This window comes from Carcharhinus amblyrhynchos, chromosome 2 (genome assembly GCF_965287045.1).
Source record: "Carcharhinus amblyrhynchos chromosome 2, sCarAmb.v2.hapA, whole genome shotgun sequence".
NCBI classification, from domain to species: domain Eukaryota; kingdom Metazoa; phylum Chordata; class Chondrichthyes; order Carcharhiniformes; family Carcharhinidae; genus Carcharhinus; species Carcharhinus amblyrhynchos.
Genome location: NC_137325.1, coordinates 143,972,009 through 143,998,169, shown reverse-complemented (window position 1 = coordinate 143,998,169; position 26,161 = coordinate 143,972,009). Strand labels below are relative to the sequence as shown.

Sequence of the window (26,161 nt, the reverse complement as noted above, 5' to 3'; positions counted from 1 at the left end):
TATGGCAGTGCGCTAAATCAGAGGTGTCAATGATGATGACGATGTCCTGTGATGCACCTACTTGTTTGAGAATCACTGAGTATAGATTCTCACTGCCATGTGGTATGTGCGAATCACTGAGTGTATACTGTCACTGCCATTTGGTTTATGAGGTCCACTGCCATTTGGTATATGCAAATTACTGGGTGTACGTACTCACTGGCATTTGCTATATTCAAAATCGCTGGGTGTACATACTGACTGGCATTTGGTATATGAGAATCACTGGCTGTACACTCACTGCCGTTTGGTATATGAGAGTCACTAGTGTACGCACTCGCTGCCATTTGGTACATGAGAATCACTGAGTGTACACTCTCATTGCAGTTTGGTATAGGAGAATCATGGAGTGTACACTCTCAGTGCTGTTTAGCATATGAGAATTACTGGGTGTACGCGCTCACTGGCATCTAGTATATGAGAATCAATGAGTGTACACACTGGCATGTGGTATATGTAAATCACAACATGTACACTTTCACCGTGGTGTAGTTTTCACTTGTATCAGTTCTCTGAAGGGTCTGTGTGTTTGATGCTCATTCACTACAGATTGCTCTCCACTATCCTTTTCCCCACAGGAGCTGGCTCTGCAGCCCAAGGATGACATAGTTGACAGATCAAAGATGGAGGACACATTAAAGAGGAGGTTCTTCTACGACCAGGCTTTTGCAATCTATGGAGGTAGGAGGATCAGGCTTGGGGCAAATGGACATTAGTATAAACATACACAATTGATAAGCAGGGAAAGGCCACCTCCATCAGTCTTTGGTGACTAGACATCCCTTTCCCCCACTACAGTGCTGCTTCCTGGGAGAGGGAGACTGGAGGGCCAACAGGGGGAAAGACTGTTAAATATTGGTCTGCGCAGCGCCCCCCCCCCCCCCACCTCCCCTTCTCTCTCCCCCCCCCCCCCTTTCCCCCCCAAACCTTCAGGCAACCAAAACAAGTCCAGGAGATCACATTGACCAAGCGTTCTTGATAAAGCCACTTCCCTTCTCTGTAATGTCATCTGTGCCACAGCCAGGAACCAGTCCAGCCCCCTCTTGAAGATAATGCAGGGAATCAGCATTCATTGTAGCATTGTCAGCGAGGCGATGGCCTAGTGGTATTATCGCTAGATTATCAATCCAGAAACTCAGCTAATGTTCTGGGGACCAGGGTTCGAATCCCACCACGGCAGATGGCGGAGTTTGAATTCAATAAAAAATATCTGTAATTAAGAATCTACTGATGACTATGAAACCATTGTCAATTGTCGGAAAAACCCATCTGGGTTCACTAATGTCCTTTAGGGAAGGAAATCTGCCCTCCTTAACCCAGTCTGACCTACATGTGAATCTAGAGCCATAGCAATGTGGTTGACTCCCAACTGCCCTCCAAGGGCAACTAGAGATGGGCAATAAATGCTGGCCAGTCAGTGATGCCCATGTCTCACAAAAGAATATAAAAAATTGGGCATTGTATTCTAGAGTTTTGTTACTTGGGAAAAAGACGCACCCAACATCCAGTATACCTTTACGTAACTTGAAATCATGTCCATGGTCCAATACTTGGTCCAGTGGCACCATCATTCCTGCAGTTGTCCCGTAGCAATGCTGATACTCCGTGGGGCTGAGATATCAGAGCCCCAGCTGTGGGGAGTGTGTGGGAGGAAACAGGGTGTGTGGTGAGAGGGGAATTTGCACCCAGTGGAATAAATGGGATCTAATTGTACTTTGATCAGGTGTGAGTGGACTGTACGACTTTGGCCCTGTCGGCTGTGCTCTGAAGAACAACATCCTCCAGATCTGGAGGCAGCACTTTATCCAGGAGGAGCAGATCCTGGAGATTGACTGCACGATGCTGACTCCTGAACCTGTCCTGAAGTAAGTAGGATCATAGACTGATTAGAAAGCAGAAGGAGGCCTTTAACCCATTGTGTCTGCACCGACCAAGCGCAACTCCACTAATCCCACTTCCCTCTCCCGGTGGACCTGCAGGATCTCTCTTTGTATAATTATCCAGTGACTTTTTGTAAGTCCGAAATAAAGCCGCATCTACCACGTTATCAGGCAGCACCGTACAGATCCCAACCACTTGCTGAGTAAAAATGTTTTTCCTTATGTTGCCATTGCTTCTTTTGCCTTGTTCCCTCGATCTCCATCCTTCACCAGTGAGAACAGTTTCTCCCTATCTACTCTGTCCAGATGCCCAATTATTTGGAATAGCCGTCAAATCTCTTCTCAAACTTCTCAAAGGAAACAGTTCTACAATCTTAATTAGATTGCTGAATAAACTAGGCTTGTACTCGTTCGAGTTTAGAAGAATGAGGGGAGATCTCATTGAGACATATAAGATGATGGATGGATAGGATAGAGGTGGAGAGGCTCTTCCTGCTCAGAAATGACAGTAGGACTAGAGGGCACAACTTCAAGATAAAGGGGGGGCGGTTTAGAACGGAGTTGAGGAGGAAGTTCTTCACTCAAAGGGTGGTGAATATCTGGAATTCTCTGCCTGTTGAAGTGGTGGAGGCTGCCTCGCTCAATATTTTTAAGACGTGGGTTGATAGGTTTTTGATAGGCAAGGGGATTAAGAGTTATGGGGAGAGGGCGGGAATGTGGAACTGAGCCACGACAGATCAGACATGATCTTATTGAATGGCAGGGCAGGCTCGAAGGGCTAGATGGTCTACTTCTGCTCCTATTTCTTATGTTCTTATTGGACAGCAGAAGGAATGATGTTGCAAGGGAGGGGGAGGAATGGTGGTCATAGAATCTTTACAGTGCAAAAAGAGGCCATTTGGCCCATCCAGTATACACTGGCTCTCTGAAGGAGCATTCTACCCAGTCCCATTCCCCTGCCTTATTCTTTTGTACGTTCTCTCTTTTCAGATAGCAATCCAATTTCCTTTTGAGTATCCTCAATCCAACCTGTCTCGCAGCACACTCTCAGGAAGCCCATTGCAGTCTCCAATTATCCGCTGGGTGGAAAAATGTTTCCTTATTTCCTCACATTTTACTCCTTTTGGCCATTATTCTGAATCTGTGCCCTCTATTTCCTGGTGCTCTCTTGAGTGGGAACAATTTCTCACCATTTGCCCTTTCTGTATCCGTCAGGATCTTGAATCCCTGTATGAAATCTCCTCTCAGCCTTCATTTCTCCAAGGAAAACAGTCCCAATCTCTCCAGTCCATCGTCACAGCTACAGTACTTTATCTCTGGAATCATTCTTGTGAATCTCCTCTCCAATGCCTTCACAACCTTTCTCAAGTTAGAACTCCAGTGAAGGGTCATCTGGACACGAAACATTGGCTCTATTCTCTCTTCACAGATGCTGTCAGACTTGCTGAAATTTGCCAGCGTTTTTCTGTTTTTGCATCAATATAACTATGTCTTTTGGTAGTTCAAGACTATTCTCATCACAGATGACAATATTTCCAACCTTCATATCATCCGCAAATTTTGAAACCGTGCCCTGACCACCACAGTCTGTCCCAAATACAGGGGTGGTATGGTAACACAGTGGTTAGCACTGCTGCCTCACAGTGCCAGGGATCCGGGTTCAATTCCTGGCTTGGATCACTGTCTGTGCGGTGTTTCTCTTTCCCCAGGTTTCCTTCGGGTACTCTGGTTTCCTTCCACAGTCTAAAGGTGTGTGGGTTAGATTGATTGGCCATGCTAAATTGACCCTAGTATCAGTGGGATTAGCAGGATAAATGTGGAGTTGCGACAATAGGACCTGAGTGGAATTGTGGTCAGTACCGAATTGATGGGCCAAATGGCCTCCTTCTGCACTGTAGGGATTCTATGAAATAGAGAAAGAAGTTCCCAGAAAAAAAGCTAAAGCAGAGGGTATGGAGAGCTGCACTATACCAATCATTGCAGGTTTATGGATACTGTCACTGATTCAGCAAGAAAGGGCATTTAGCGAGAAAAGGCAGAGGAAAAGACAAGACTGAACAATAAAATTTAAAGAAGCCTCAATCAGTTCTGCACCACGTGATAAGCTCAGAGCAGACCTTCAACATGGTTAATGTTAGTGAGGCGTGAGCAGAGCCTGTTGTTGCTACAGTTGTAATTGATGGTGAGCAGATTAAGTTGGAGGTGGGCACAGGATCCTCCATGTCTGCTTCTCTTCAATATGCTCCAAGGCATCTTTTGCATCCACCTGAGATGGCAGGTGGGATCCTCAGTTTAACATCTTGTCCAAAAGGATAGTGCTTTGGACAATGCAGCACTCCATCAGTACTGCACTGGAGTGTCAAATTAAATTCTGGGCATGGTTCCGGAATGAGACTTGAACCCACAGACTCGGAGGCTAGAGTGCTTGCGACCCACTGAGTCATGGCTGGCATCCTGGTCCATGGTGTCAGCGGTGACCTGTCAAAAAAATCTCTGCTCGAGCATTTTAAATCTGACTCACAAAGACAATTTAAATAGATTCTTCTGTGTGTATTGATAGCGTTAGGATGGGGGTTGCATGGAACTCATTGCTTTTTAGAGGGGCTATTTTTACAGAGTCAGGGGATTTTAAAATGGGAAGTACGGGGTGGGATTTTGTGACCCTTCCTGCTATCAGGATTGTCAGGTGACCCCTGTCGCAGGTTCTCTGGCTGCAAAGGGTGCAAACAAAAGCAGTAGGAAACCCCGCTGACGTTGGTGGAATGGGAAGATCCCATGTCCAGTCAGTGATGGGATACCTCTGCTACCACAATACATGGGGGGCGGGGTGGGGGGAATTCCCACCTGTAATTTCGCAAGCTTTTGGTGCTGAGCTTTTGTGACTTGTGTTACAGAACATCGGGACATGTGGATAAGTTTGCTGACTACATGGTGAAAGACCTGAAGAATGGTGAATGTTTCCGTGCTGACCATCTGTTAAAAGGTAATGGTTTTCCATTTTGTTTGTGGGCTGCATGTGGTTATGATTGCTCTGTTTGTCTAATGTCAGTGGGTATATTCTGAACTCCTTTACATAAGGACATAAGAACTAGGAACAGGAGTAGGCCATCTGGCCCCTCGAGACTGCTCCACCATTCAATAAGATCATGGCTGATCTTTTCATGGACTCAGTTCCACTTACTCTCCTGCTCACCATAATTCTTAGATCCTTTACTGTTCAAAAATTTATTATTCTTGCCTTAAAAACATTCAATGAGGTAGTCTCAACTGGGCAGGGAATTCCACAGGTTCACAACCCCTTGTGTGAAGAAGTTCCTCCTCAACTCAGTCCTAAATTTGCTTCTCCTTATTTTGAGGCCATGCCCCCTAGTTCTAGTTTCACCCACCAGTGGAAACAACTTCATGCTTCTATCTTTATTCCTTTCGTAATCTTATATGTTTCTAAAAGATCTCCCCTTGTTCTTTTGAATTCCAATGGTACGATAGACTGAATTGGCCTCCTTCTGGTCCATAATATCGATAAATTCATTGGGATAGGGTGAATGCCACCAACAATTGTTGGTGCCTCACCAGAGTCAAGGAGGCAGCACCAGAAAGGTGGATTGTGGAGATTAGGCAACCAGGTGATCAGGACTTTTGAAACATAGAAACATAGAACATAACAGCACAGTACAAGCCCTTCGGCCCTCAATGTTGTGCCAAGCTATGTCCAAACCCAGGATCAAGCTATTCCATTCCCTATCATTCTGGTGTACTCCATGTGCCTATCCAATAACTGCTTGAAAGTTCCTAAGGTTTTGGTTATAAGGAATCATTTTAAACCAAAGTGGTCCAGTTTCTTGGGTTGTGAGACTGAGATGAGGGGGTTGCCATATGAAGAGAGATTGAATAGTTTAGGCCTATACTCTGTGGAATCTAGAAGAATGAGGGGAGATCATGTTGGGGTATACAAGATGGTAAAAGGTGTGGATAAAGTAGACGTGGAGTCGATGCTTCCTGTTGTGGGGAATTCTAGGATGAGAGGCCTTAGTCTTAGGATAAGGGGTAGCAAATTTAAAACAGTTGAGGGGGAACTACTCCTCGCAAAGGGTTGTGAATCTGGAATTTGCTGCCCCAAGGTGCAGTGGATGCTGGGACAGTGAGTAAATTTAAGGAGAAGTTAGACAGATTTTTAATTGGTAATGGGTTGAAGGGTTATGGGGAGAAGGCAGGAAAATGGGGATGAGGAGCATATCAGCCATGATCGAATGGCGGAGTGGACTCGATGGCCTTATTCTGCTCCTATATCTGATGAACTTGTGAGAAATGGCAGAGTTGTTCGCAGACAGCAAAACCACATTTGCTTCCTGTACAACCCAGAGTCAGAAAAAAGCTTCAGTTAAGGTGGCAGAAGGTAATGGTGCCGTGGACGGTCACTGGGAAGTTGCTGCTGACGTTAGAGGTTTGCCGGTTGCCTCGGCTGTGGGATGAGGTGAATGATTTTTATCTCAGAGGGTTGTTAGTCTGTGGAATCCTCTTCCTCACAGCAGTGAAGACTGGGCCTTCAAATTTATTCAAGGCTGAGTTAGACTGTTGAGAGACAAGGGAGTCGAGGGTTATGGGGGCAGACAGGAAAGTGGAGTTGAGACCAGGTTAGTTATAACCTGGCAGAGCAGGCTAGAAGGGCTGAATGGTATTCTCCTAAGTCAGATTCCTAAATGTGAACAGCATAACGCTTTGTGTTGGCATAAGAACATAAGAAATAGGAGCAGGAGTAGGCCATCTAGCCCTTCGAGCCTGCCCCGCCATTCAATAAGATCATGGCTGATCTGTCGTGGATCAGTTCCACGTTCCCGCTCTCTCCCCATAACCCTTAATCCCCTCGCTTATCAAAAACCCATCAACCCGCGTCTTAAATATACTTAGCGAGGCAGCCTCCACCACTTCAACGGGCAGAGAATTCCAGAGATTCACCACTCTGAGTGAAGAAGTTCCTCCTCAACTCCGTTCTAAACCGCCCCCCCTTTATCTTGAGGCTGTGCCCCCTAGTCCTACTGTCCTTTCTGAGCGGGAAGAGTCTCTCCACCTCTATCCTATGCATCCCATTCATCATCTTATATGTCTCAATGAGATCTCCCCTCATTCTTCTAAACTCTAACGAGTACAAGCCTAGTTTATTCAACCTCTCCTCATAGCTCAACCCCCTCAACTCTGGTATCAGCCTAGTAAACCTCCTCTGCACTCCCTCCAAGGCCAAAATATCCTTGCGTACGTGCGGCGACCAAAACTGCACACAGTACTCCAGCTGCGGCCTCACCAATGCCCTATACAGCCGCAGCAAGACCTCCCTACTTTTATATTCAATCCCCCTCGCTATGAAGGCCAGCATCCCATTCGCCTTCCTGACCACCTGCTGCACCTGCAGGCTGGGTTTTTGCGACTCATGCACAAGGACCCCCAGGTCCCTCTGCACCGTCGCCTGCTGCAGTTTTTTGCCACGTAAGTAATAATCCTTCCTACCATTATTCCTACCAAAGTGGACCACCTCACACTTGCCAACATTAAATTCCATTTGCCATTTCCTGGCCCATTCGCCCAGCCTATCTAGATCCTTCTGCAGACTCTCCACACCCTCCGCGCAATTTGCCGTTCCAGCAATCTTGGTGTCATCAGCAAATTTCGACACCATACACTCGGTTCCCTCCTCCAGATCATCTATATAAATGGTAAATAGCTGAGGCCCCAGCACCAACCCCTGGGGCACTCCACTAGTCACCAACTGCCAATCTGAATAGCGCCCATTAACCCCCACTCTCTGCCTCCTATTTGACAACCAATCCTCTATCCACACTAACACCCTACCCCCAACTCCATGCCCCCTTACCTTCTGCAATAACCTCTTGGCACCTTGTGTATCTTGGCACCTAGTGTACAGACAATCCAAGTGGGACATGCTACTGATGCGCCTGTGAGAGCAGGTATAGAGACATTTGCACCACCCTCTGGTGGCAGGTTTCTGTTGTGTGGTTTGTTGAATGTTTATGTGTAAAAGCAAAGTTGCCAGCACAAGTTTGACTTTCCCTAATCACCTTCCATTGTAGCTCATTTGCAGAAACTGATGTCTGATAAGAAATGCTCAGCAGAGAAGAAAGCAGAGATGGAAAACATCATCACTCAGGTACAAGGGACTGCTTCTCTCACCTTACCCTCTCACGTTTGTTTGAGGCACTCCTCAGCCTATTATTTTACTCCTACGTCACTCCGCGCTGTCCGCTCCCGCTTGTCTATCTTGTGAACCATCTCAGTCAAATGCGCAGAGTGTCACGTGCCATGATCGAGTGTCAGCGCAGCACGGTTTGGATGTGTGAATGTACAAATTAGAAGCAGCAGATGGCCACTTGGCCCCTCGAGCATCATAGAGGTTTACAGCATGGAAACGGGCCCTTCGGCCCAACTTGTCCATGCTGCTCAATTTTAACCACTAAACTAGTCCCAATTTCCTGCATTGGCTCCTATCCCTCAATACCTATCTTAATCATGTAACTGTCTAAATGCATTTTAAAAGACAAAATTGTACCCACCTCTACTACTACATCTGGCAGCTTGTTCCCGACACTCATCACCCTCTATGTGAAAAAATTGCCCCTCTGGGCACTTTTGTGTCTCCCCCTTCTCACCTTAAACCTGTGCCTGCTTTTCCATCCATTAAGATCATGGCTGATTGAAAGATGTATTGTTGGATTGTAGGTTTCCCAAATTTCCTTTGTTCCTTACCTTGAGGGGGTACACTTGCATTGGGGTGCAACTCAACCCTGCTCTGTTGTTTACCTGGACACTACAGGTGCCAGGGTACTGTGAAGAAGAACAGGGTGTATGTTCCCATACCTTAGGAACAGATAGAAACCTTGTAGCATCTTCAGATTTGTTGTACCGTTCAATTAGATCATGACCAATCTGTTAATGTCAATTCTGTTGACCTACTTTACTCCATATCCCTTATACCCTTACCCAGCCAAAATGCACCAATCTCAATATTGAAGCTTCAGTTATCACAGCAACCAGTCTTTCGGGGAAATTAGTTCCACACTTCCACTAGCCATAGTGCTTTCTGGACATGATTACTCCCTTAGTCAAATGGGTATCATGGAGAAATGGTAATTAATTTTGTTTATTGTCCTTTTTAGCTGGATAATTACAGCCAACAGGAGTTAGCGGATTTGTTTGTGAGCTACAGTGTCAAGTCCCCAGTCACCGGGAATGATCTGTCTCCGCCCATTTCCTTCAATCTGATGTTCCAGACGTCCATTGGACCAGGAGGCAACATGCCAGGGTAAGAATAGATGGCAGTAGAACAGATATAGTTAAGGGAAGGCTAATCAAACACGAGGGATAAGGAATTGATGGTTAAGTGGATAGATTTGGAGGAGGCTGTACTGGAGCATTCGTGGGCTGAATGGCCTGTCTCTGCTGTGTATAGTATGTAATATGTAATACTCATTGTATAGTGTAAGTACTGTACAATAAAATATACCCACTGTATACCAACTGTGTACAGTGTAAGGACTGTACATTCTGCTATACCCACTGTACAATGTAAGCACTGTACATTCAAATATACCCACTGTGTACAGTGTAGGCACTGTAGATTCCAATATACCCACTGTGTACACTGTAAGTACTGTACATTCCAATGTACCCACTGTGTACAGTGTAATGACTGTGCCAATATCCCCACTGTGTACAGTGTAAGCACTGTACATTCCAGTATACCCACTGTGTACAGTGTAAGCACTGTATATTCCAATATACCCACTGTGTACAGTGTAAGCACTGTATATTCCAATATACCCACTGTGTACAGTGTAAGCACTGTACGTTCCAGTATACCCACTGTGTACAGTGTAAGGACTGTATATTCCAATATACCCACTGTGTACAGTGTAAGCACTGTACGTTCTAGTATACCCACTGTGTACAGTGTAAGGATTGTACATTTATCGAGCCTCTCTTGCAGATGATTGGATGTTGAATATATTCACAGGCAAAGCTTGGAAAGATGGATCAGAAGCTAGAGGCGTGTTAATGTTGGTCTAGCTGCTGCCAACACAATGAGTTTCTTTTGGTAGCGATGCCATGTGGAGTCTGATGTTAAAATCACCTGCTTTATATTCCCAGATACCTCAGACCGGAAACAGCTCAGGGAATTTTCCTCAACTTTAAACGGTTGCTGGAATTTAATCAGGGAAAGCTTCCCTTTGCTGCTGCTCAAATAGGAAATTCATTTCGGAATGAAATCTCCCCACGGTCAGGACTCATCCGTGTCCGGTAAGGGGCTCCTTCTCATCATCGGTTGTTGGCTTTTTACCCCCAAATCCATCTCTCAGTCCCCCCACCTCCTTGCCCCACCTCCTCTATTGCCTGCCCCCATTGCCCTCCCTGCCCCCTCCTCCACTTCCTGAATAATGACTAAGTATCTCTCTTGCTATTTAGGGAATTCACAATGGCGGAAATTGAGCATTTTGTGGACCCCAATGAGAAGGTTCATCCCAAGTTCAACACCGTAGCTGATGTGGAGATAATGCTGTACTCCGGCCAAGCCCAGACCAGTGGGCAATCAGCACGAAAGCAGCGACTTGGTGATGCTGTGGCACAGGTAGCGTTTGTACCTGTGTATACACGTGCGTTCAGGTCTGGGTGGAAGAGTCCATTATTAGAGGTTTGAGGTGCGAGGGGCAATGTTTAAAGGAAATGTACGAGGCAAGTTTTTTTACACAGAGGGGGGTGCGTGCCTGGAACTCGCTGCCGGGGCAGGTAGTGGAAGCAGATACAATAGTGACTTATAAGGGGCGTCTGGACAAATACACAAATAGGCTGGGAATAAAGGGATACGGTACCCGGAAGGGGGTTTTAGTTCAATGGGGCAGCATTGTCGGTGCAGGCTTGGAGAGCTGAAGGGCCTGTTCCTGTGCTGTAATTTTCTTTGTCCTTTGCTCTGACCTGGATGAATGCCCGGCTGAACCATCCCCTGAAGCAGGGACATTATAGACTTAGATTGAAAAATGATGAATTCTCCTTCCTTCAACCGCACAATGTTGAAGAGAGAGAAAAGATCTGAGATTCTTAAGAGGGGCGATGAACTGAATCCCAGTCCAAATTTGCGACTGTCACCAGCCCTGGATCCCAGGGACGTGGGAATGTGCGGAAAGCTATGGTTTAGTTAATTCACAAGTAGGATAAGAAGGATGGGGAATGTGGTACAGATTAGCCACAAACTAACTGAATGGCAGAATAGGCTCGAGGAGCTGGAAGACCTTCAGAAGATATCCTGGAGTGCGCTGAGAATGTCGTGGTGCAGGGTAGGAGAGTGCGAGGGCGAATGTGCTGGGAGGATTGTATAGGATTTGGGAAGGAGTGGGATTTGTTTTGAAATGATCCTGTTGGATTCCTTCACACACTCATGTTAACCAGAGGTGGTTCCATGTCTCCCCTGCTGCAGGGAATCATCAATAACTCTGTGCTGGGGTATTTCATCGGAAGGATTTACCTCTTCCTGGTGAAGGTGGGCGTGTCACCCGAGAAGCTGCGCTTTCGGCAGCACATGGAAAATGAGATGGCGCACTATGCCTGCGACTGCTGGGACGCTGAGGCCAAAACCTCTTACGTAAGCACATTCCTGTTAGTGCAGCAAGCTGGACCTTCGAGGGAGAGGCTGGAGGGTGGGCAGCGGGGGATTTTAATTTGTGTTGACATCTCTTTAAACAACTCCCCTGTAACCATCTCACTTCCTGCAAACTAAACGGTTCTATTTGTTGTTTTTTTTTTAACCTCACCACCTCCTCCTCCTGAAGTTTTAACCCTTTGTTGATTGGGGACAGTTGATGTCCAGCAATCGGTCTGTTTACCCCAATTGTCAATATTGAAGTGTTGAAAGGAAATGGATGGAGAAGGGTGAAGAAACCTTTTTATTCCACTTGTCCCCTCCATGCTGTGCCCTGAGCTTTCCCAGAGTGTGTAACGTTACCACAGTAACGGTGACTAACTGCCGCATTCCCCAGTCCGGGATGGAATCCTGCAATCGGTGATATTCGGGATGAGTTTCCGGACTGAGAGCTATCGATTCCTCTTTAGGTGAAACTGTTGAGGGCTGGAGAACACAGCAGATGACAGATCTGCATCTTATTTCAGGTTATCCTGAATGAATCAAGGGATAGACTCGAGGGGCTGAACAGCCTTCCCTCACCCCCAATGACTGTCAGTGCATTTCGTCCAGCAAGCTGTTTCTTTGAGGAGATGGTAGTGCGCTATCTTCTTGAACTGTTGCTGTCCCAGTGGTGTAGGTACTCCCACAGTGCTGTCATTCACTCTCTGCCTCTCTTTCTCTCTCCCCACTGTCTGCAGGGCTGGATCGAGATAGTTGGCTGTGCTGATCGATCGTGCTATGACCTCGCCTGTCATTCCAGAGCAACCAAAGTACCTCTAGTGGCAGAAAAGGCTTTGAAGGAGCCCATATCCTTTACACAGCAGTGCTCCCAGACTGAGGATTCAGTTTAGTTGCAGTGACTGTACCCGTCTCCTCATTACAGTATGAGTGTGAGTGTGCAGTACGTGTAGTGTGTGTGTGAGAGAGAGAGAGAAATCGCGGTGATTGGATGACACAATGGTTGGCACTGCTGCCTCACAGTGCCAAGGACTCAGGTTCAATTCCAGCCTCGGGTGTGTAGAGTTTGCACGTTCTCCTCGGGTCTGCGTGTGTTTCCTTCAGGGGCTCCAGTTTCCTCCCACACTCCAAAGATGTGCCAGTTAGGTTGATTGGCCATGCAAAATTGACCCTGGTGTCAGGATAAATACATGGGGTTATGGGGATAGGGCCTGGGTGGGATTGTGGGATGTGATGGGCCGAATGGTCTCCTTCTGCCCTACGGCTCCTATGATTCTACATCCTCGAGTTTCCCAAAATGCTTTACTGTCAGTGAAGTAATTTTTAAAGAATTGTCACTGCAGCAGGAAATTCAGCAACTAATCTGCATACAGCAAGCTTCCAACAATAGCAATGAAATAAATGAGCAGCTAATTTCGAGCAGTTGTTTGAGGAATAAATATTATTCAGGAAACTGAAGAGAATTCCTCTCAAATAGTGGAGTTTCACATCGCTTGAGATGGTAGTATATTGCAACATCTGAAAGGTGGCATCTCTGCCAGTGCAGCACTCCCTCAGTACAGTACTGTCAGCCTGGACTTTGCGCTCAAGCGTCTGGGATGGGATGAGAGCCAACGATCTTCTAACACCCGAGGAGACGGTGCCGTCACCGAACCCCTGCTGATCCTGTGAGGAACAATTCAGCTTTACGCTTTCCTCCAAGTATTCAGTGTCACGTACACAAAAGGTGAAAATGCAGATAGGTGCATGCGGCTATAATCCTCCTCACCACCTAAATTAGCCATCTTCCAATCTCCCTCTCAATCCCTCATCCCAACTGGTCCCAACTGGGTTGAGCTATGAGGAGAGGCTGAATAAACTAGGCTTGTACTCGTTAGAGTTTAGAAGAATGAGGGGAGATCTCATTGAGACGTATAAGATGATGAATGGGATGGATAGGATAGAGGTGGAAAGACTCTTCCCGCTCAAAAAAGACAGTAGGACTAGGGGGCACAGCCTCAAGATAAAGGGGGGGCGGTTCAGAACGGAGTTGAGGAGGAACTTCTTCACTCAAAGGGTGGTGAATCTCTGGAATTCTCTGCCCGTTGAAGTGGTGGAGGCTGCCTCGCTAAATATTTTTAAGAAGCGGGTTGATGGGTTTTTGATAAGAGAAGGGATTAAGGGTTATGGGGAGAGGGCGGGAAAGTGGAACTGAGCCACGACAGATCAGCCATGATCTTATTGAATGGCGGGGCAGGCTCGAAGGGCCAGATGGCCTACTTCTGCTCCTATTTCTTATGTTCTTATGTTTCTTATTACTTTCCACATCAGAGTCAGCAGTGAACATGATTGAGATGTCCTGTATTCTGGTGGATGAACATCTGCTCTCCAGTGCTTGATGCTGCCATTCTGAGCTGCAGTCTGTGAGTGTGCATGCATGTGATTGGTCAGATGCTCATTCATTGCTTCACCCTCTTGCTGTGCCAGTCTGGCAATGATTGCCGATGGTGAGCCCCTTTCATTGAATCGGTGTGTCTGTCCGGCTCCTAATGGGCATTGCCCACTGTAAACCGTCTCTGGGTAGGGATTAAATCAGCAATCTCACTCGGAGGAACCATGTGGCTGAATTTGGGGAAATTGTGTGATATTGCGTAGGGGGTGCTCCCGAATGCTTACATAGAACATACATAGAAACTAGAAGCAGGAGTAGGCCATTTAGCCCTTCGAGCCTGTTCTGCTATTCATTTTGATTGTTGACTGATCATCGCATTCATATCCTAATGTCATCTTTCCCCCATATCCCTTGATCCCTTTATCATCAAGAGCTATATCTAATTATGTAATGTGAGCAGTTGGATCCTAGCACGGATCCCTGCAGAACCCCACTTGCCACTGCCTGTCAGTCGGAAAAAGACCTATTTATTTGAACTCTTTGTTTCCTATCTGCTAACCAGCTTTCTATCCATCTCTTGACAATATTGCAACCCCATGTGCTATAACTTTACATAGTAGTCTGCTATGTAAGACCTTGTCAAAAGCCTTCTGAAAGTTTAAATAAACCACATCCACAGGTTCTCCCTGGTCAACTCTACTCGTTACATCCTCAAAGAATTCCAGTAGATTTGTGAAGTATTATTTCCCTTTTGTAAATCCACGTTGATTTTGTTTGATTACACCACTGCCTTTCAAATGCTGTTATGAAAACCCTTGATAACGGACTCTACAACTTCCCCGGTAGTGACATTAGGCTTACTGGTCTGTTTTCTCTCTCTCCCTTCTTGAATTGTGGTTTGACTGGAGCAGTGTAGAGGGAATCTTCGTTCTGTAGCTGACCAAACTGCACCTCACTCAGTGCGTGCTCGATACCTGAGTTGGAAACGACTCAGCTCTCCAGCACAGAATTCCTCTCAATGTTCGTTGTTTTAAAAAGCTCTCTCAATTTCAGAAGTGAGATTTGACGAAAGGTGAAGGAACCGGCTAAATATTTCAGCAAAATGGACAGACTTTCAGAATTCCTACTGCCTCATAGAGGGAGTAGGGGGCGTGAGTATAGTTGGTGGCATTGCGGCAAATAGGGTCCAGGTGAAGGCTGGGATGAAAGCACTTTATCTGAATGCACGAAGCATTCGGAATAAAGTGGATGAGCTGATGGCGCAGATCGACACAAATGGATACGATCTGGTGGCCATTACAGAGACGTGGCTGCAGGGTGACAGGGACTGGGAGCTGAATGTACAGGGCTATCAAGTGTTTAGGAAGGATAGGCCGGAGGGAAAAGGGGGGGGGCGTAGCTCTGCTGATTAAGGATAGCATCACGGTGGTAGCAAGGGATGATATTGGAGCCAAGGAGCAGAGGGTGGAATCGTTGTGGGTGGAGATTAGGAACAGCAAAGGGAGGAAGACGCTGGTGGGTGGATGGCCTACTCCTGCTCCTATTTCTTATGTTCTTATGTTCATCCTTAACTTCAGTACACAAAACTGTCAACATTGTTCAGTTTGAACCCAACAAGGGGGCCATCGGCAAGGAGTTCAAGAAGGAGGCCAAGATTGTGATGGAGTACTTGAATGTCTGTGACGAATGTTACATCGTCGATATGGAGAAGGAGCTGAGTGAAAAGGGGTAAGTTTCCCAAATCCATTCAGTTAACTATCATGGCCAGGACTCGGTTAGTTTGGGGACACATCACCTGGTTTCTTGGCAGATTTGGGTTAGAACATAAGAACATAAGAACATAAGAAATAGGAGCAGGAGTAGGCCATCTGGCCCTTCGAGCCTGCCCCGCCATTCAATAAGATCATGGCTGATCTGTCGTGGCTCAGTTCCACTTTCCCGCCCTCTCCCCATAACCCTTAATCCCCTCTCTTATCAAAAACCCATCAACCCGCTTCTTAAAAATATTTAGCGAGGCAGCCTCCACCACTTCAACGGGCAGAGAATTCCAGAGATTCACCACCCTTTGAGTGAAGAAGTCTCTGTGGAATGAGTGGATGTGAGAAACCAGTAATCCTACCGCTCGCTCCCAGAGTTTAAGGATAGAGAGAAGGGAAAGGAGTTGATTAGCTGAGGGTCTCAGCCCAGCCCACTAGGTGGAACACCATACTGTTCTTTCATTACAGTTCCATGCTGAATGATTTTAGTCTTGGCATCACAGATGTTGAAAAAGAAAATTGCCATTGCCTCCCCAAGTAGCACAGCTGTTAATGTGACAGGATGAGTAATCCAGAACCCGACTGCTGAGCTGAAGGCAAGAATTCAAATCCAACCCATGGCAGCTCGAGGATTTAAATTCAGTTAATTAAATAAATTTGCAATAAGAAGCTAGCCTCTGTAATGATGGCCACTAAACTACCAGATTGTTACAAGTACCCATCTGGGTCATTGATGCCTTTAGGGAAGGTTTTACTGCTGTTCTTGGTCCATGTGACTCCAGACCCACTGCAATGCGGCTGACTGTTAACTCACACCAAGTCCTGTTTGTCCATCAACTCATGTTCGCTGACTTACATTGGTTCATGTTTAAGCACTGTCTCTATTTTAACATTCTCTAGGGCTTTGTCCCTCCCTACCTTTGTAATCTCCTTCAGCCCCACAGCTCTGAGCGATCTGTTCTCCTGATTGTAATGGCTCTGGCATTGGTATCGAGCTGCAGCTACCTAAGCTCTGGAATTCCATTGCTACATCTCTCATCTCTCACTCCTTTAAGAAGTTTTTTTCTAAACCAAAGTTTGGTCATCTATCCTAATATCCCTTTATATGCTGTGTGAATTTTAATTTTAAAGGTGCTACATAAATACAAGTTGTTACTGGACTGGTTAAACAAGCTACTCAGTTACAGAATCACAGAATCCTACAGTGCAGAAGAGCCTATTGCGTCTGCACACACACAGGAAAGTCCTGACCTGATCTGATCCTACTTGCCAGGGCCCATAACCTTGAATGTTATGGTGTTGTCAAGTGCTCATCCAGGTACTTGTTAAAGGATGTGAGGTAACTCGCTTCCACCACCCTCCCAAGCAGCACATTCCAGACTGTCACCATCGGCTGAGTAAAAATATTTTTCCTCAAATCCCCCACTAAACCTTCCACTCCTCACTTATAACTTGTGTCCCCTCGTAACTGACCCTTCAGCTGCTCTCTATCCACCCTGTTCATGCCCCTCATAATCTTGAACACCCCAATCAGGTCGCCACTCGGTCTTCTCTGTTCCAGAGAAAATGACCCAAGCCTATCCAACCCCTCCTTATAACTTAAACGTTCCATCCCAGGCAACGTCCTGGTGAATCTCCTCTGTACCACCTCCAGTGCAATCACATCCGTTCTATAATGTGGTGACCAGAACTGCACACAGTACTCCAGCTGTGGCCTCACCAAAGTTCTATAGAACATTCCAGCGCAGTACAGGCCCTTCGGCCCTCGATGTTGCGCCGACCAGTGGAACCAATCTAATGACCCTCTAACCTAAACTACTTCAATGTTATCCATATGCCTATCCACTGACCATTTGAACGCCCTTAAAGTTGGCGAGATAGAACATAGAACATTTATATAACTATACAATTCCGTCATGATCTCTCTGCTTTTGTGATTTTTACCCTGATTGATAAAGACGAGTGTGCCATTCTTTCACCACCTTATTACTCTGCTTTTCCGCCTTCAGAGATCTATGGACAAACACGCCAATGTCCCTTTATTTTTCCGAACTTCCCAGTGTCAGACTTTTCATAGTACACTTCCTTCACAAATCACTCCTTCCAAAGTGCATCACCTCACACTTTTCAGGCTTCAATTCCATCTGCCACTTATCTGCCCATTTGACAATCTTGTCTATATCTTCCTGTAACCCAAGACATTCCACCTCACTGCTAACCACCCGGCCAATCTTTGTCATCGGCAAACTTAACTGATCCTACTTCCCACATAGTCATCTATGTTATTTATATACACGATGAACAATAGGGGGCCAGCACAGATCCGTGTGTTAGGGGTGGACAATAAATGCTGGTCTTGCCAGCGCCACCCATTTCCCAGGAATGAATTCAACAAATAAACCCTTCCATTAGTTTTGATCTCTGGTACCTGTCCCAGATCTTCTCTGAAAATGACCATTGTAATCAGGCTGTGCGTTCCAGACATCTGCCACTCTCTGCGATAACTTACCCCCAAAGCTCTATATCTATGCCCAGCATGGAGCAGGGGAAGTTATAACTGTGTACAGCCCCCGTATCTCTGGCGCTTGAACCCCAAATTCAACACAGCTCACACTACTAAATTCTCCCTCAGTGTACCCGAACAGGTGCCAGAGTGTGGCGACGAGGGGATTTTCACAGTAACTTCATTGCAGTGTTAATGTAAGCCTACTTGTGACACTAATAGATAAACTAAACTAAACTTAAACTAGTTGTAGCAGTGGGCATTATTCCTCACCCTGGGATGGAAAGTTTGTTGAAGTTATTTGCGAGTGTGTGAGACTGATGTTGGTTTATCTCCCTTAATCCCTCTTTCTAGAGAGTTCACCTTTGAGTCGGAAGGGAAGAGTTTCACTTTGAACAAGAACATGGTTGGAGTGAAAAGGTTTCAGAAGACTTTACACGGTCAGTGGCTTTGGCTTGAACTGTTGGTGTTGCTGTTTCTGAATTAGCCCTCACGCTGTTCTACACTTCACCCTCACCATCTCTGCCTTCACAGGCAATAGTGTAAATTCCTTTGATTGTAAATAGAGTCCATGAACACAGCATCACGTCGTTCATCGTCCTTTTAGTAGCTCTGTAAATATCTGAAACCATTCTCTGCTTCACAAACCCATCAGTTATATCCTAAGTACAGAATAACATTCCAGTAGACGTCAGTCTTGGGGTGTCAGCTCCAGGTATAACACCATGTTAATGTCGATAATGAGACCGTCATTTACAAATACTCTGGAACACAGAAGCTTGAAGGGAGAATTTTTACTCTGGATTGTCTTACTGTAGATTTAAATTTATATTCACTATCTGTCTATCTTATCAGCCTGTCCTATTTATGTATGTACACCTCCATCTTATATATAGATGGGGAGATGACAAAATGCTGCTTCCCAGCATTAAGATCAGTGATGACTTTGTTCTTGATAAATAACATGTATAAAATGATTCATTGTTGTGTTGTCACTTAGCTTTCGTATATTTGTAAAAACTTCATACAAAAGGCTGGCAGATTGAGAAACTCACACTTGTGTTAGGAATTTTGTGCACAATTAGTTTGAAAGTGTAGAGGCTTACTCAGACAAATAAGAACATAAGAACATAAGAAATAGGAGCAGGAGTAGGCCATCTAGCCCTTCGAGCCTGCCCCGCCATTCAATAAGATCATGGCTGATCTGTCGTGGCTCAGTTCCACTTTCCCGCCCTCTCCCCATAACCCTTAATCCCCTCTCTTATCAAAAACCCATCAACCTGCTTCTTAAAAATATTTAGCGAGGCAGCCTCCACCACTTCAACGGGCAGAGAATTCCAGAGATTCACCACCCTTTGAGTGAAGAAGTTCCTCCTCAACTCCGTTCTAAACCGCCTCCCCTTTATCTTGAGGCTGTGCCCCCTAGTCCTACTGTCTTTTTTGAGCGGGAAGAGTCTCTCCACCTCTATCCTATCCATCCCATTCATCATCTTATACGTCTCAATGAGATCTCCCCTCATTCTTCTAAACTCTAACGAGTACAAGCCTAGTTTATTCAGCCTCTCCTCATAGCTCAATCCCCTCAACTCCGGTATCAGCCTAGTAAACCTCCTCTGCACTATTATGTGCAGAGCAAGATTCCACAAATAATATAGAATCTTACAGTACAGAGGGAGGCCATTCTGCCCATCGAGTTTACACCAACCACAATCCTACCTAGGTCCTATCCCCGTGCATTTACCCAGTGAGGCCCCCGACACTAAAAGGCAATTTAGCATGGCCATTCATCTAAGCTGCACACCTTTAGACTGTGGGAGGAAACTGGAGTACCGGACGAAACCCCTACAGTCATGGGGAGAATGTGCAGACAGTAATCCAAGCCGGGAATCGAACCCGGATCCCTGGAGCTGTGAGACAGCAGTGCTAACCACTGTGCCACCGTGCCGGGAATGTGATGAATGGACTGTGTTCAGAGACAGCATCACGAGTGGGACTTACTCTGAAGCTGAATCTAAAATGAGTGGTGAGGCTCTGGGACAGTGGGGAATGTTTTAAGAGCTTCTGTGTGAAGGAGTTTGTGGGAAGCAGGGTTTACCCGGCCTCCCTGAGCTCTCTCAGTTATCTGCCTTCTTGCACTAATGAATCTTATTTTTTTGTTCCTGGTGCTTCAGTGGAGGAAATTACTCCCAGTGTGATTGAGCCGTCCTTTGGAATCGGAAGAATCATGTATTCAGTTTTTGAGCACACCTTTCACATCCGGGAAGGGGACGAGCAGAGAACAGTAAGTCCACACATTCTTCCTGCGCAATCTTGAGTCTGCCAGGGTCAGAGAGCAAGGGGCAGAGGCGGGCAGAGCAGGAGAGGCAGACAGAGTGGGAGAAGTGGGCGGAGTAGAGTGATGAGAGGAGGGAGGAAGAAAGAGATGAGTGAGTGAACAAGGTTGAGAATTTTAAATAGTTGCGTGGGGGGTGGGTGGGAAACAGGAGGCTGTGTTGGGTAAGAGGAGGGGGTGATAGGTGAACAGCAGCCACTGGGATAGGATGAGAATAATAGGAAGCTGTCGAGGTAAGGATATTGAGTGATCGCTATTGGTTTACTGCTGACTGTGGGAGTGAGGGACGTGGATTGGTTAAGGTGTTTTGGATAATCTCCTATCCAGGATAAGGAAATCCACCTGTTTCTGTCCTTCCACATAATCCACAGTGCAGCACTGCATTGTTATCAGGGATCCCATGTTTAGCTGTTTAATATCCAGAAACAAAGCTGTTCTCAGCTCTCGCTGTAGGTTATTGATTGCAGTCTGTTACCCTGACGTAAGGTGTGGGGAGACTCTCACACGGAACCATACACTGCCTGTAACGGAAATGAGTGACTGTAACAAGTAATGTGTTCACACAACAGTTTTATCGAATATTGAGTAATGATTATGATCTAAAAAGAGATAAATAAGTAAAAAGAAAGATAGCTTATCAGAAGAAGAAAAAAGATTTTTTTTAAAGCACAAACAATAGTGCCAAATTGGACTGTCCCGTGACAGCCCCAGGCTGGTACATGTGTTACCAACTCGCTGAGATATTTGTGGAAGATCACTAAGGTCAGTCACTCCGTTCTTGACCCTTCTGCTGTATTCAGCAGCGAGTCCTCAAAGCACAGTCCCTTTAAGCCAAATTTCTGGCTGCATTCCAGCCTTCCCAGTCCGAGTATAGTCCTTTCCCAAAGCAAACCATTCCTTCTCAAGCCTCCTCACGAGAATATAGAAACATAGGAGCAGGAGGAGGCCATTTGGCCCATTGTGCCAATGCTGGCTTTTTGAAAGAGCTGTTCAATCCGTCCCACACTTTTCATTCCCTTCCAAATACTTCCACAAGTTCACATCCAGGTTTTATTTTTGTTTGGATGGGTTCACTGGTGGTGTCATTTACTCAGAGAACCCAGACTGCTCTTTCATAGATCCTCAACGATTGTTTGTTGCCTGGGTCCAGCACAGGGTCTGCTTTGAAACTGCTTAAATGAATCGAAGGGTGGGGGGTGAGATGAGGAGACAAAGGATCCAGCAAGAGTCTGAGAATGAAATATAGTAGAATGTGGTAGGTGTAAAAGAGAGATTGGGAAGATAGGAGCAACTCAAAATGAACAGCTTCATCTCACCGGTAGAAGAATCGAGCTGATGAAATATCCTTACGCAGTGAGGCATTAAGATGCAGTGCCAGAAAGGACAGTGGAGACAGATTCAATAATAACTTTCAAAAGGAAATATGACCAGTTGAAGTGAATAAACTGCAAGGATAAAGCAGGGAGTGGGCTTAACTGGATAGTTGTTTCGAAGAGCCAGCAAGGATATGATGGACAGAATGGTTTCCTTCTAAGCTGCATGACCCTATGCTTTGATATCCGTACTACAATGTGTAAATATTAACTCTGACATTTCACATATGTAGTATTTTAACCAAAAAATAGAGGGATTGGGAGGGGAATCTGTGTCAGAGAAATGTGATGGCAATGTGGGGTTGCTGAAGTATCACAGGACGCCACTGAATTCCGATTCCCGTCCCTGTCTTCACATCTCTTCTGTTCCTCCCAAACAGTACTTCAGCTTTCCGGCGACAGTGGCTCCCTATAAATGTTCAGTTCTGCCCCTCAGTCAGAACCAGGAGTTTGCTCCGTTTGTGAAGGAGCTCGGTGAGTAGCTGATGATTCAAAAGCTCACTGAGATAAACTAGTGAGTGACTAGATTTGAATCAGTTTGATCATTGGCTGATTTTTTTTTTGTGTCTGTCATGTTGACTGAAGTCATTGTAAACATTGGACCTGTTAAGTGATGGGAACAGATGTCAGTCGATCAATCCCTGTTCTCTGTGTACTCCTTTGGTCGTTTCATTTAACGAGGATCTATCTGCATTGGAAACAGTTCAGAGAAGGTTCACTAGGCTGATTCCTGGGATGAAAGGGATTGTCTTCTGGGGAGAGGTCAAGCCTTTGCTCTCTGGCATTTAGAAGAATGAGAGAGGATCTTATTGAGACATCCAAGATTCTGTAGAGAGTGGACAGGATGGAAGCTGATTGGGGAATCCAGAACTGGAGGGGCACAGTTTCACAATAAGACGTCCTCTGTTTGAAGAGGAGGAGTTCCGTGTCTCTCTGGGTGATTTAGTGTTTGGATTTCTCTTCCCCGGAGAGCAATGGAGGCTGGGACACTGAGTATATTTAAGGCTGAGTCAGTCAGAGTCTTAATTGACCAAGGAGCCCAGGGTTATGGGAGAGACAGATAGGAGAGTGGAGTTGAGGTCACCATCAGATCAGCAATAATCTTGTTGAGTGGTGAAGTGGGCTTGAGGGGACCGTCCTCCAATTTTTCATGTGATGGTAGACCTCACTCTGGATCCCAAGATTTCTGTTGTTACTACAATACATATGAACCTTTATTACTTTAAAAAAAAGGGTGCTGGCAGTATCAGTTCCCGAGGGAGGTTATCACGGAGGTCTTTCCTGAGGGGGAGACCACGGGGATCTTTCCCAAGAAGATCGCGGGGACGGTCCCCGAGGGGGAGACGGTGGGGACGGTCCCCGAGGGGGAGACGGTGGGGACCTGTTGTGTTTGTTGTCTGTCTGTTACCCTCCCTGATGACACTGCCTGTCCTCTCTGCAGCTGAAGCACTCACCAAGTATGGCGTTTCCCACAAAGTGGATGATTCCTCTGGCTCCATTGGTAGGCGGTACGCCAGGACAGATGAGATCGGTGTGGCTTTTGGCATAACCATCGACTTTGACACGGTGAACAAAGTGCCTCACACAGCCACACTGAGGGACCGTGACTCGATGAGGCAGATCCGTGCTGAGGTAGGTTCAAAGAGCAGGTTCTCTGATCACGTTCCCTCCCTCCATTGCTGGGCGTACACCTACTTTAATAAAACAGCCAGGATGTCCAGATATCAGGAAACTCTGACTGCAGAGCCTGGGAAGCAGCTTTGCTGAGGAGGAGACGGCTTGCTCATTACTGGTGACTACACAAGCTCTACAAGATAATGAGGGACACAGATAGAGTGGGTAGGAAAACATCCTCCCCTTAGTGGAGGGGTTAATAATCAGGGGGAATAGATATAGGCGAAGGGGCAGGGGATTTGAGGAAAAGTTTCTTAACTCAGAGGCTGGTGGGAATCTGGAACTCGCTGCCTGAGAGGGTGGTAGAGGTGGGAACAAAAAAAGAAAGAAAATTACAGCACAGGAATAGACCCTTCAGCCCTCCAAACCTGCATTGACCATGCTGCCTGACTGAACTAAAACCCCCTACCCTTCCGGGGACCATATCTCTCTATTCCCATCCTATTCATGTGCTTGTCAAGACACCCCTTAAAAGTCAGTACCGTATCTGCTTCCACTCCTCCCCCAGCCACGAGTACCAGGCATCCATGACTCTGTGTAAAAAATCTACCTTGTACTTCTCCCTTAAATCTTGCCCCTCGCACCTTAACCCTGTGCCCCCTAGTAATTGACTCTTCCACCCTGGGAAAAAGCTTCTGACTATCCACTCTGTCCATGCCTCTCATAATCTTGTAGACTTCTGTCAGGTCACCCCTCAATCTCCGTCATTCCAGTGAGAACAAACCAAGTTTCTCCAACCTCTCCTCAGAGCTAATGCCCTCCATACCAGGCAACATTCTGGTAAGTCTTTTCTGTACCTTCTCCAAAGCCTCCACATCCTTCTGGTAGCATGGCGACCAGAATTGAACACTGTATTCCAAGTGTGGACTAACTAAGGTCCTATAAAGCTGCAACATGACTTGCCAATTTTTAAACTCAATGTCCTGTATGCCTTCTTGACTACCTTCTCCACCTACATTGCCACTTTCAGTGACCTGTGTACCTGTACACCTAGATCCCTTTGCCAATCAATACACTTAAGGGTTCTGCCATTTACTGTATATTTCCTATCTGTATTAGACATTCCAAAATGAATTACTTCACATTTGTCCGGATTAAACTCCATCTACCATCTCTCTCTCCCAAGTCTCCAACTGATCTATGTCCTTCTGTATCCTCTGATGGTCCTCATTGCAACCACAAATCCACCAATCTTTGTTGTCCACAAATTTACTAATCAAACCAGTTACATTTTCTTCCAAATCATTTTTATATATATTACAAATGGCAAAGATCCCAGCACTGATCCCTGAGGAACACCCTCCATTCAGAAACACACCCTTCCACTGCTACCCTCTGTCTTTGAGCCAGTCTTGTATCCACCTTGCCAGCTCACCTTTGATTCCATGCGACTTCACCTTCTGCACCAGTCTGCCATGGCGGGCCTTGTCAAAGGCTTTACTGAGTCCATGTAGACAACATCCACTGCCCTACCCTCATCAACCATCTTCGTCATTCCCTCAATCAAGTTCGTGAGACATGACCTCCCCTTCACAAAACCATGTTGCCTCTCACTAATTCATCCACCCTCGCAACATTTAAGCGTTTAGATGAGCACTAGAAATGCCTCAGCATGCAAAACAACAGACCAAGTGCTGAAAAGTAGGAGTGGAAAGATAGGTGTTCAGTGGCTGGCGTAGGCAGGATGGGCTGAAGGGCCTCTTTCTGTGTGGTAAAACTCTGTGATACTCTGCACAGTGAGAAGTCTCACAACATCAGGTTAAAGTCCAACAGGTTTATTTGAATCATGAGCTTTCGGAGCGCTGCTCCTTCATCGGGTGAGAGAAACCTGAGGATTTTGCAGCACTTCGAAACCTCGTGATTCCAAATAAACCTGTTGGACTTTAACCTGGTGTTGTGAGACTTCTTACTGTGTTTACCCCAGTCCAACACCAGCATCTGCACATTTTCTATACTTGTTCTTGTTTATTTGTTCTTTAATGACGAATGTTCTTTAAGAGACTTCTGGATGAGTACATGGGATTTAATGGGATTGAGGGTTATAGATAGGCCTGGTAGGTATGGATATGATCAGCGTAACTTGTGGGCCGAAGGGCCTGTTTGTGCTGTAGTTTTTCTATGTTCTATGACCCTGCTCTCTGTTCCTTTCTCACTCAGATATGTATCATTGCCTTAGCTGGGCATTATTAAAGATTGGAAACTACGCTCTGGTCTAGTTTCCTATAAACTGAGGCAGTCAATATTGTCAGAATCAGCAGTTGTAATGGTGATAAAAGTGTAATACATAGTGTAGCAAGTACGTAAACTGGATATTTCCCCATGGTGAGTGGGTGGCCAGCTCACCTTTACTCTGCTGCTTCTTTCTCAGATCAATCTTTATATCGACTCCTCTCGCTGCCTCACCTCTCCCTCAGCCTCATACAGAAACACAAGATCATGGAGCTGAGTTTTACACTCTGCTGCAGGTGGCTTTGTGGAGCGGGGTGCGTGTCTGTAAAATTCTGCAGTGTTACAACGTGGCAGAGGAGGCACAGGCCCACCCACTTGCCCTTGGCCCAATTGCGACCCTGAAATGGGTATTTAATAATCAGTAAA

At 46.0% G+C, this 26,161-nt stretch overlaps 1 protein-coding gene across 1 annotated transcript in view; it reads left to right on the top strand.

Moving 5' to 3' along the window:
* gars1 (glycyl-tRNA synthetase 1) overlaps positions 1-26,161 on the top strand; it is a 38,581-nt gene that overhangs the window by 9,272 nt on the left and 3,148 nt on the right. The window contains exons 3-16 of the mRNA XM_080217689.1: positions 618-720; positions 1,763-1,904; positions 4,814-4,902; positions 8,000-8,076; positions 9,083-9,228; positions 10,074-10,223; positions 10,389-10,551; positions 11,395-11,559; positions 12,297-12,404; positions 15,510-15,655; positions 18,542-18,627; positions 20,359-20,468; positions 22,273-22,366; positions 23,334-23,524. Of these exons, the coding sequence (XP_080073815.1) occupies positions 618-720; positions 1,763-1,904; positions 4,814-4,902; positions 8,000-8,076; positions 9,083-9,228; positions 10,074-10,223; positions 10,389-10,551; positions 11,395-11,559; positions 12,297-12,404; positions 15,510-15,655; positions 18,542-18,627; positions 20,359-20,468; positions 22,273-22,366; positions 23,334-23,524 (1,770 nt within the window). The remainder of the gene's footprint in view (positions 1-617; positions 721-1,762; positions 1,905-4,813; positions 4,903-7,999; positions 8,077-9,082; positions 9,229-10,073; positions 10,224-10,388; positions 10,552-11,394; positions 11,560-12,296; positions 12,405-15,509; positions 15,656-18,541; positions 18,628-20,358; positions 20,469-22,272; positions 22,367-23,333; positions 23,525-26,161) is intronic.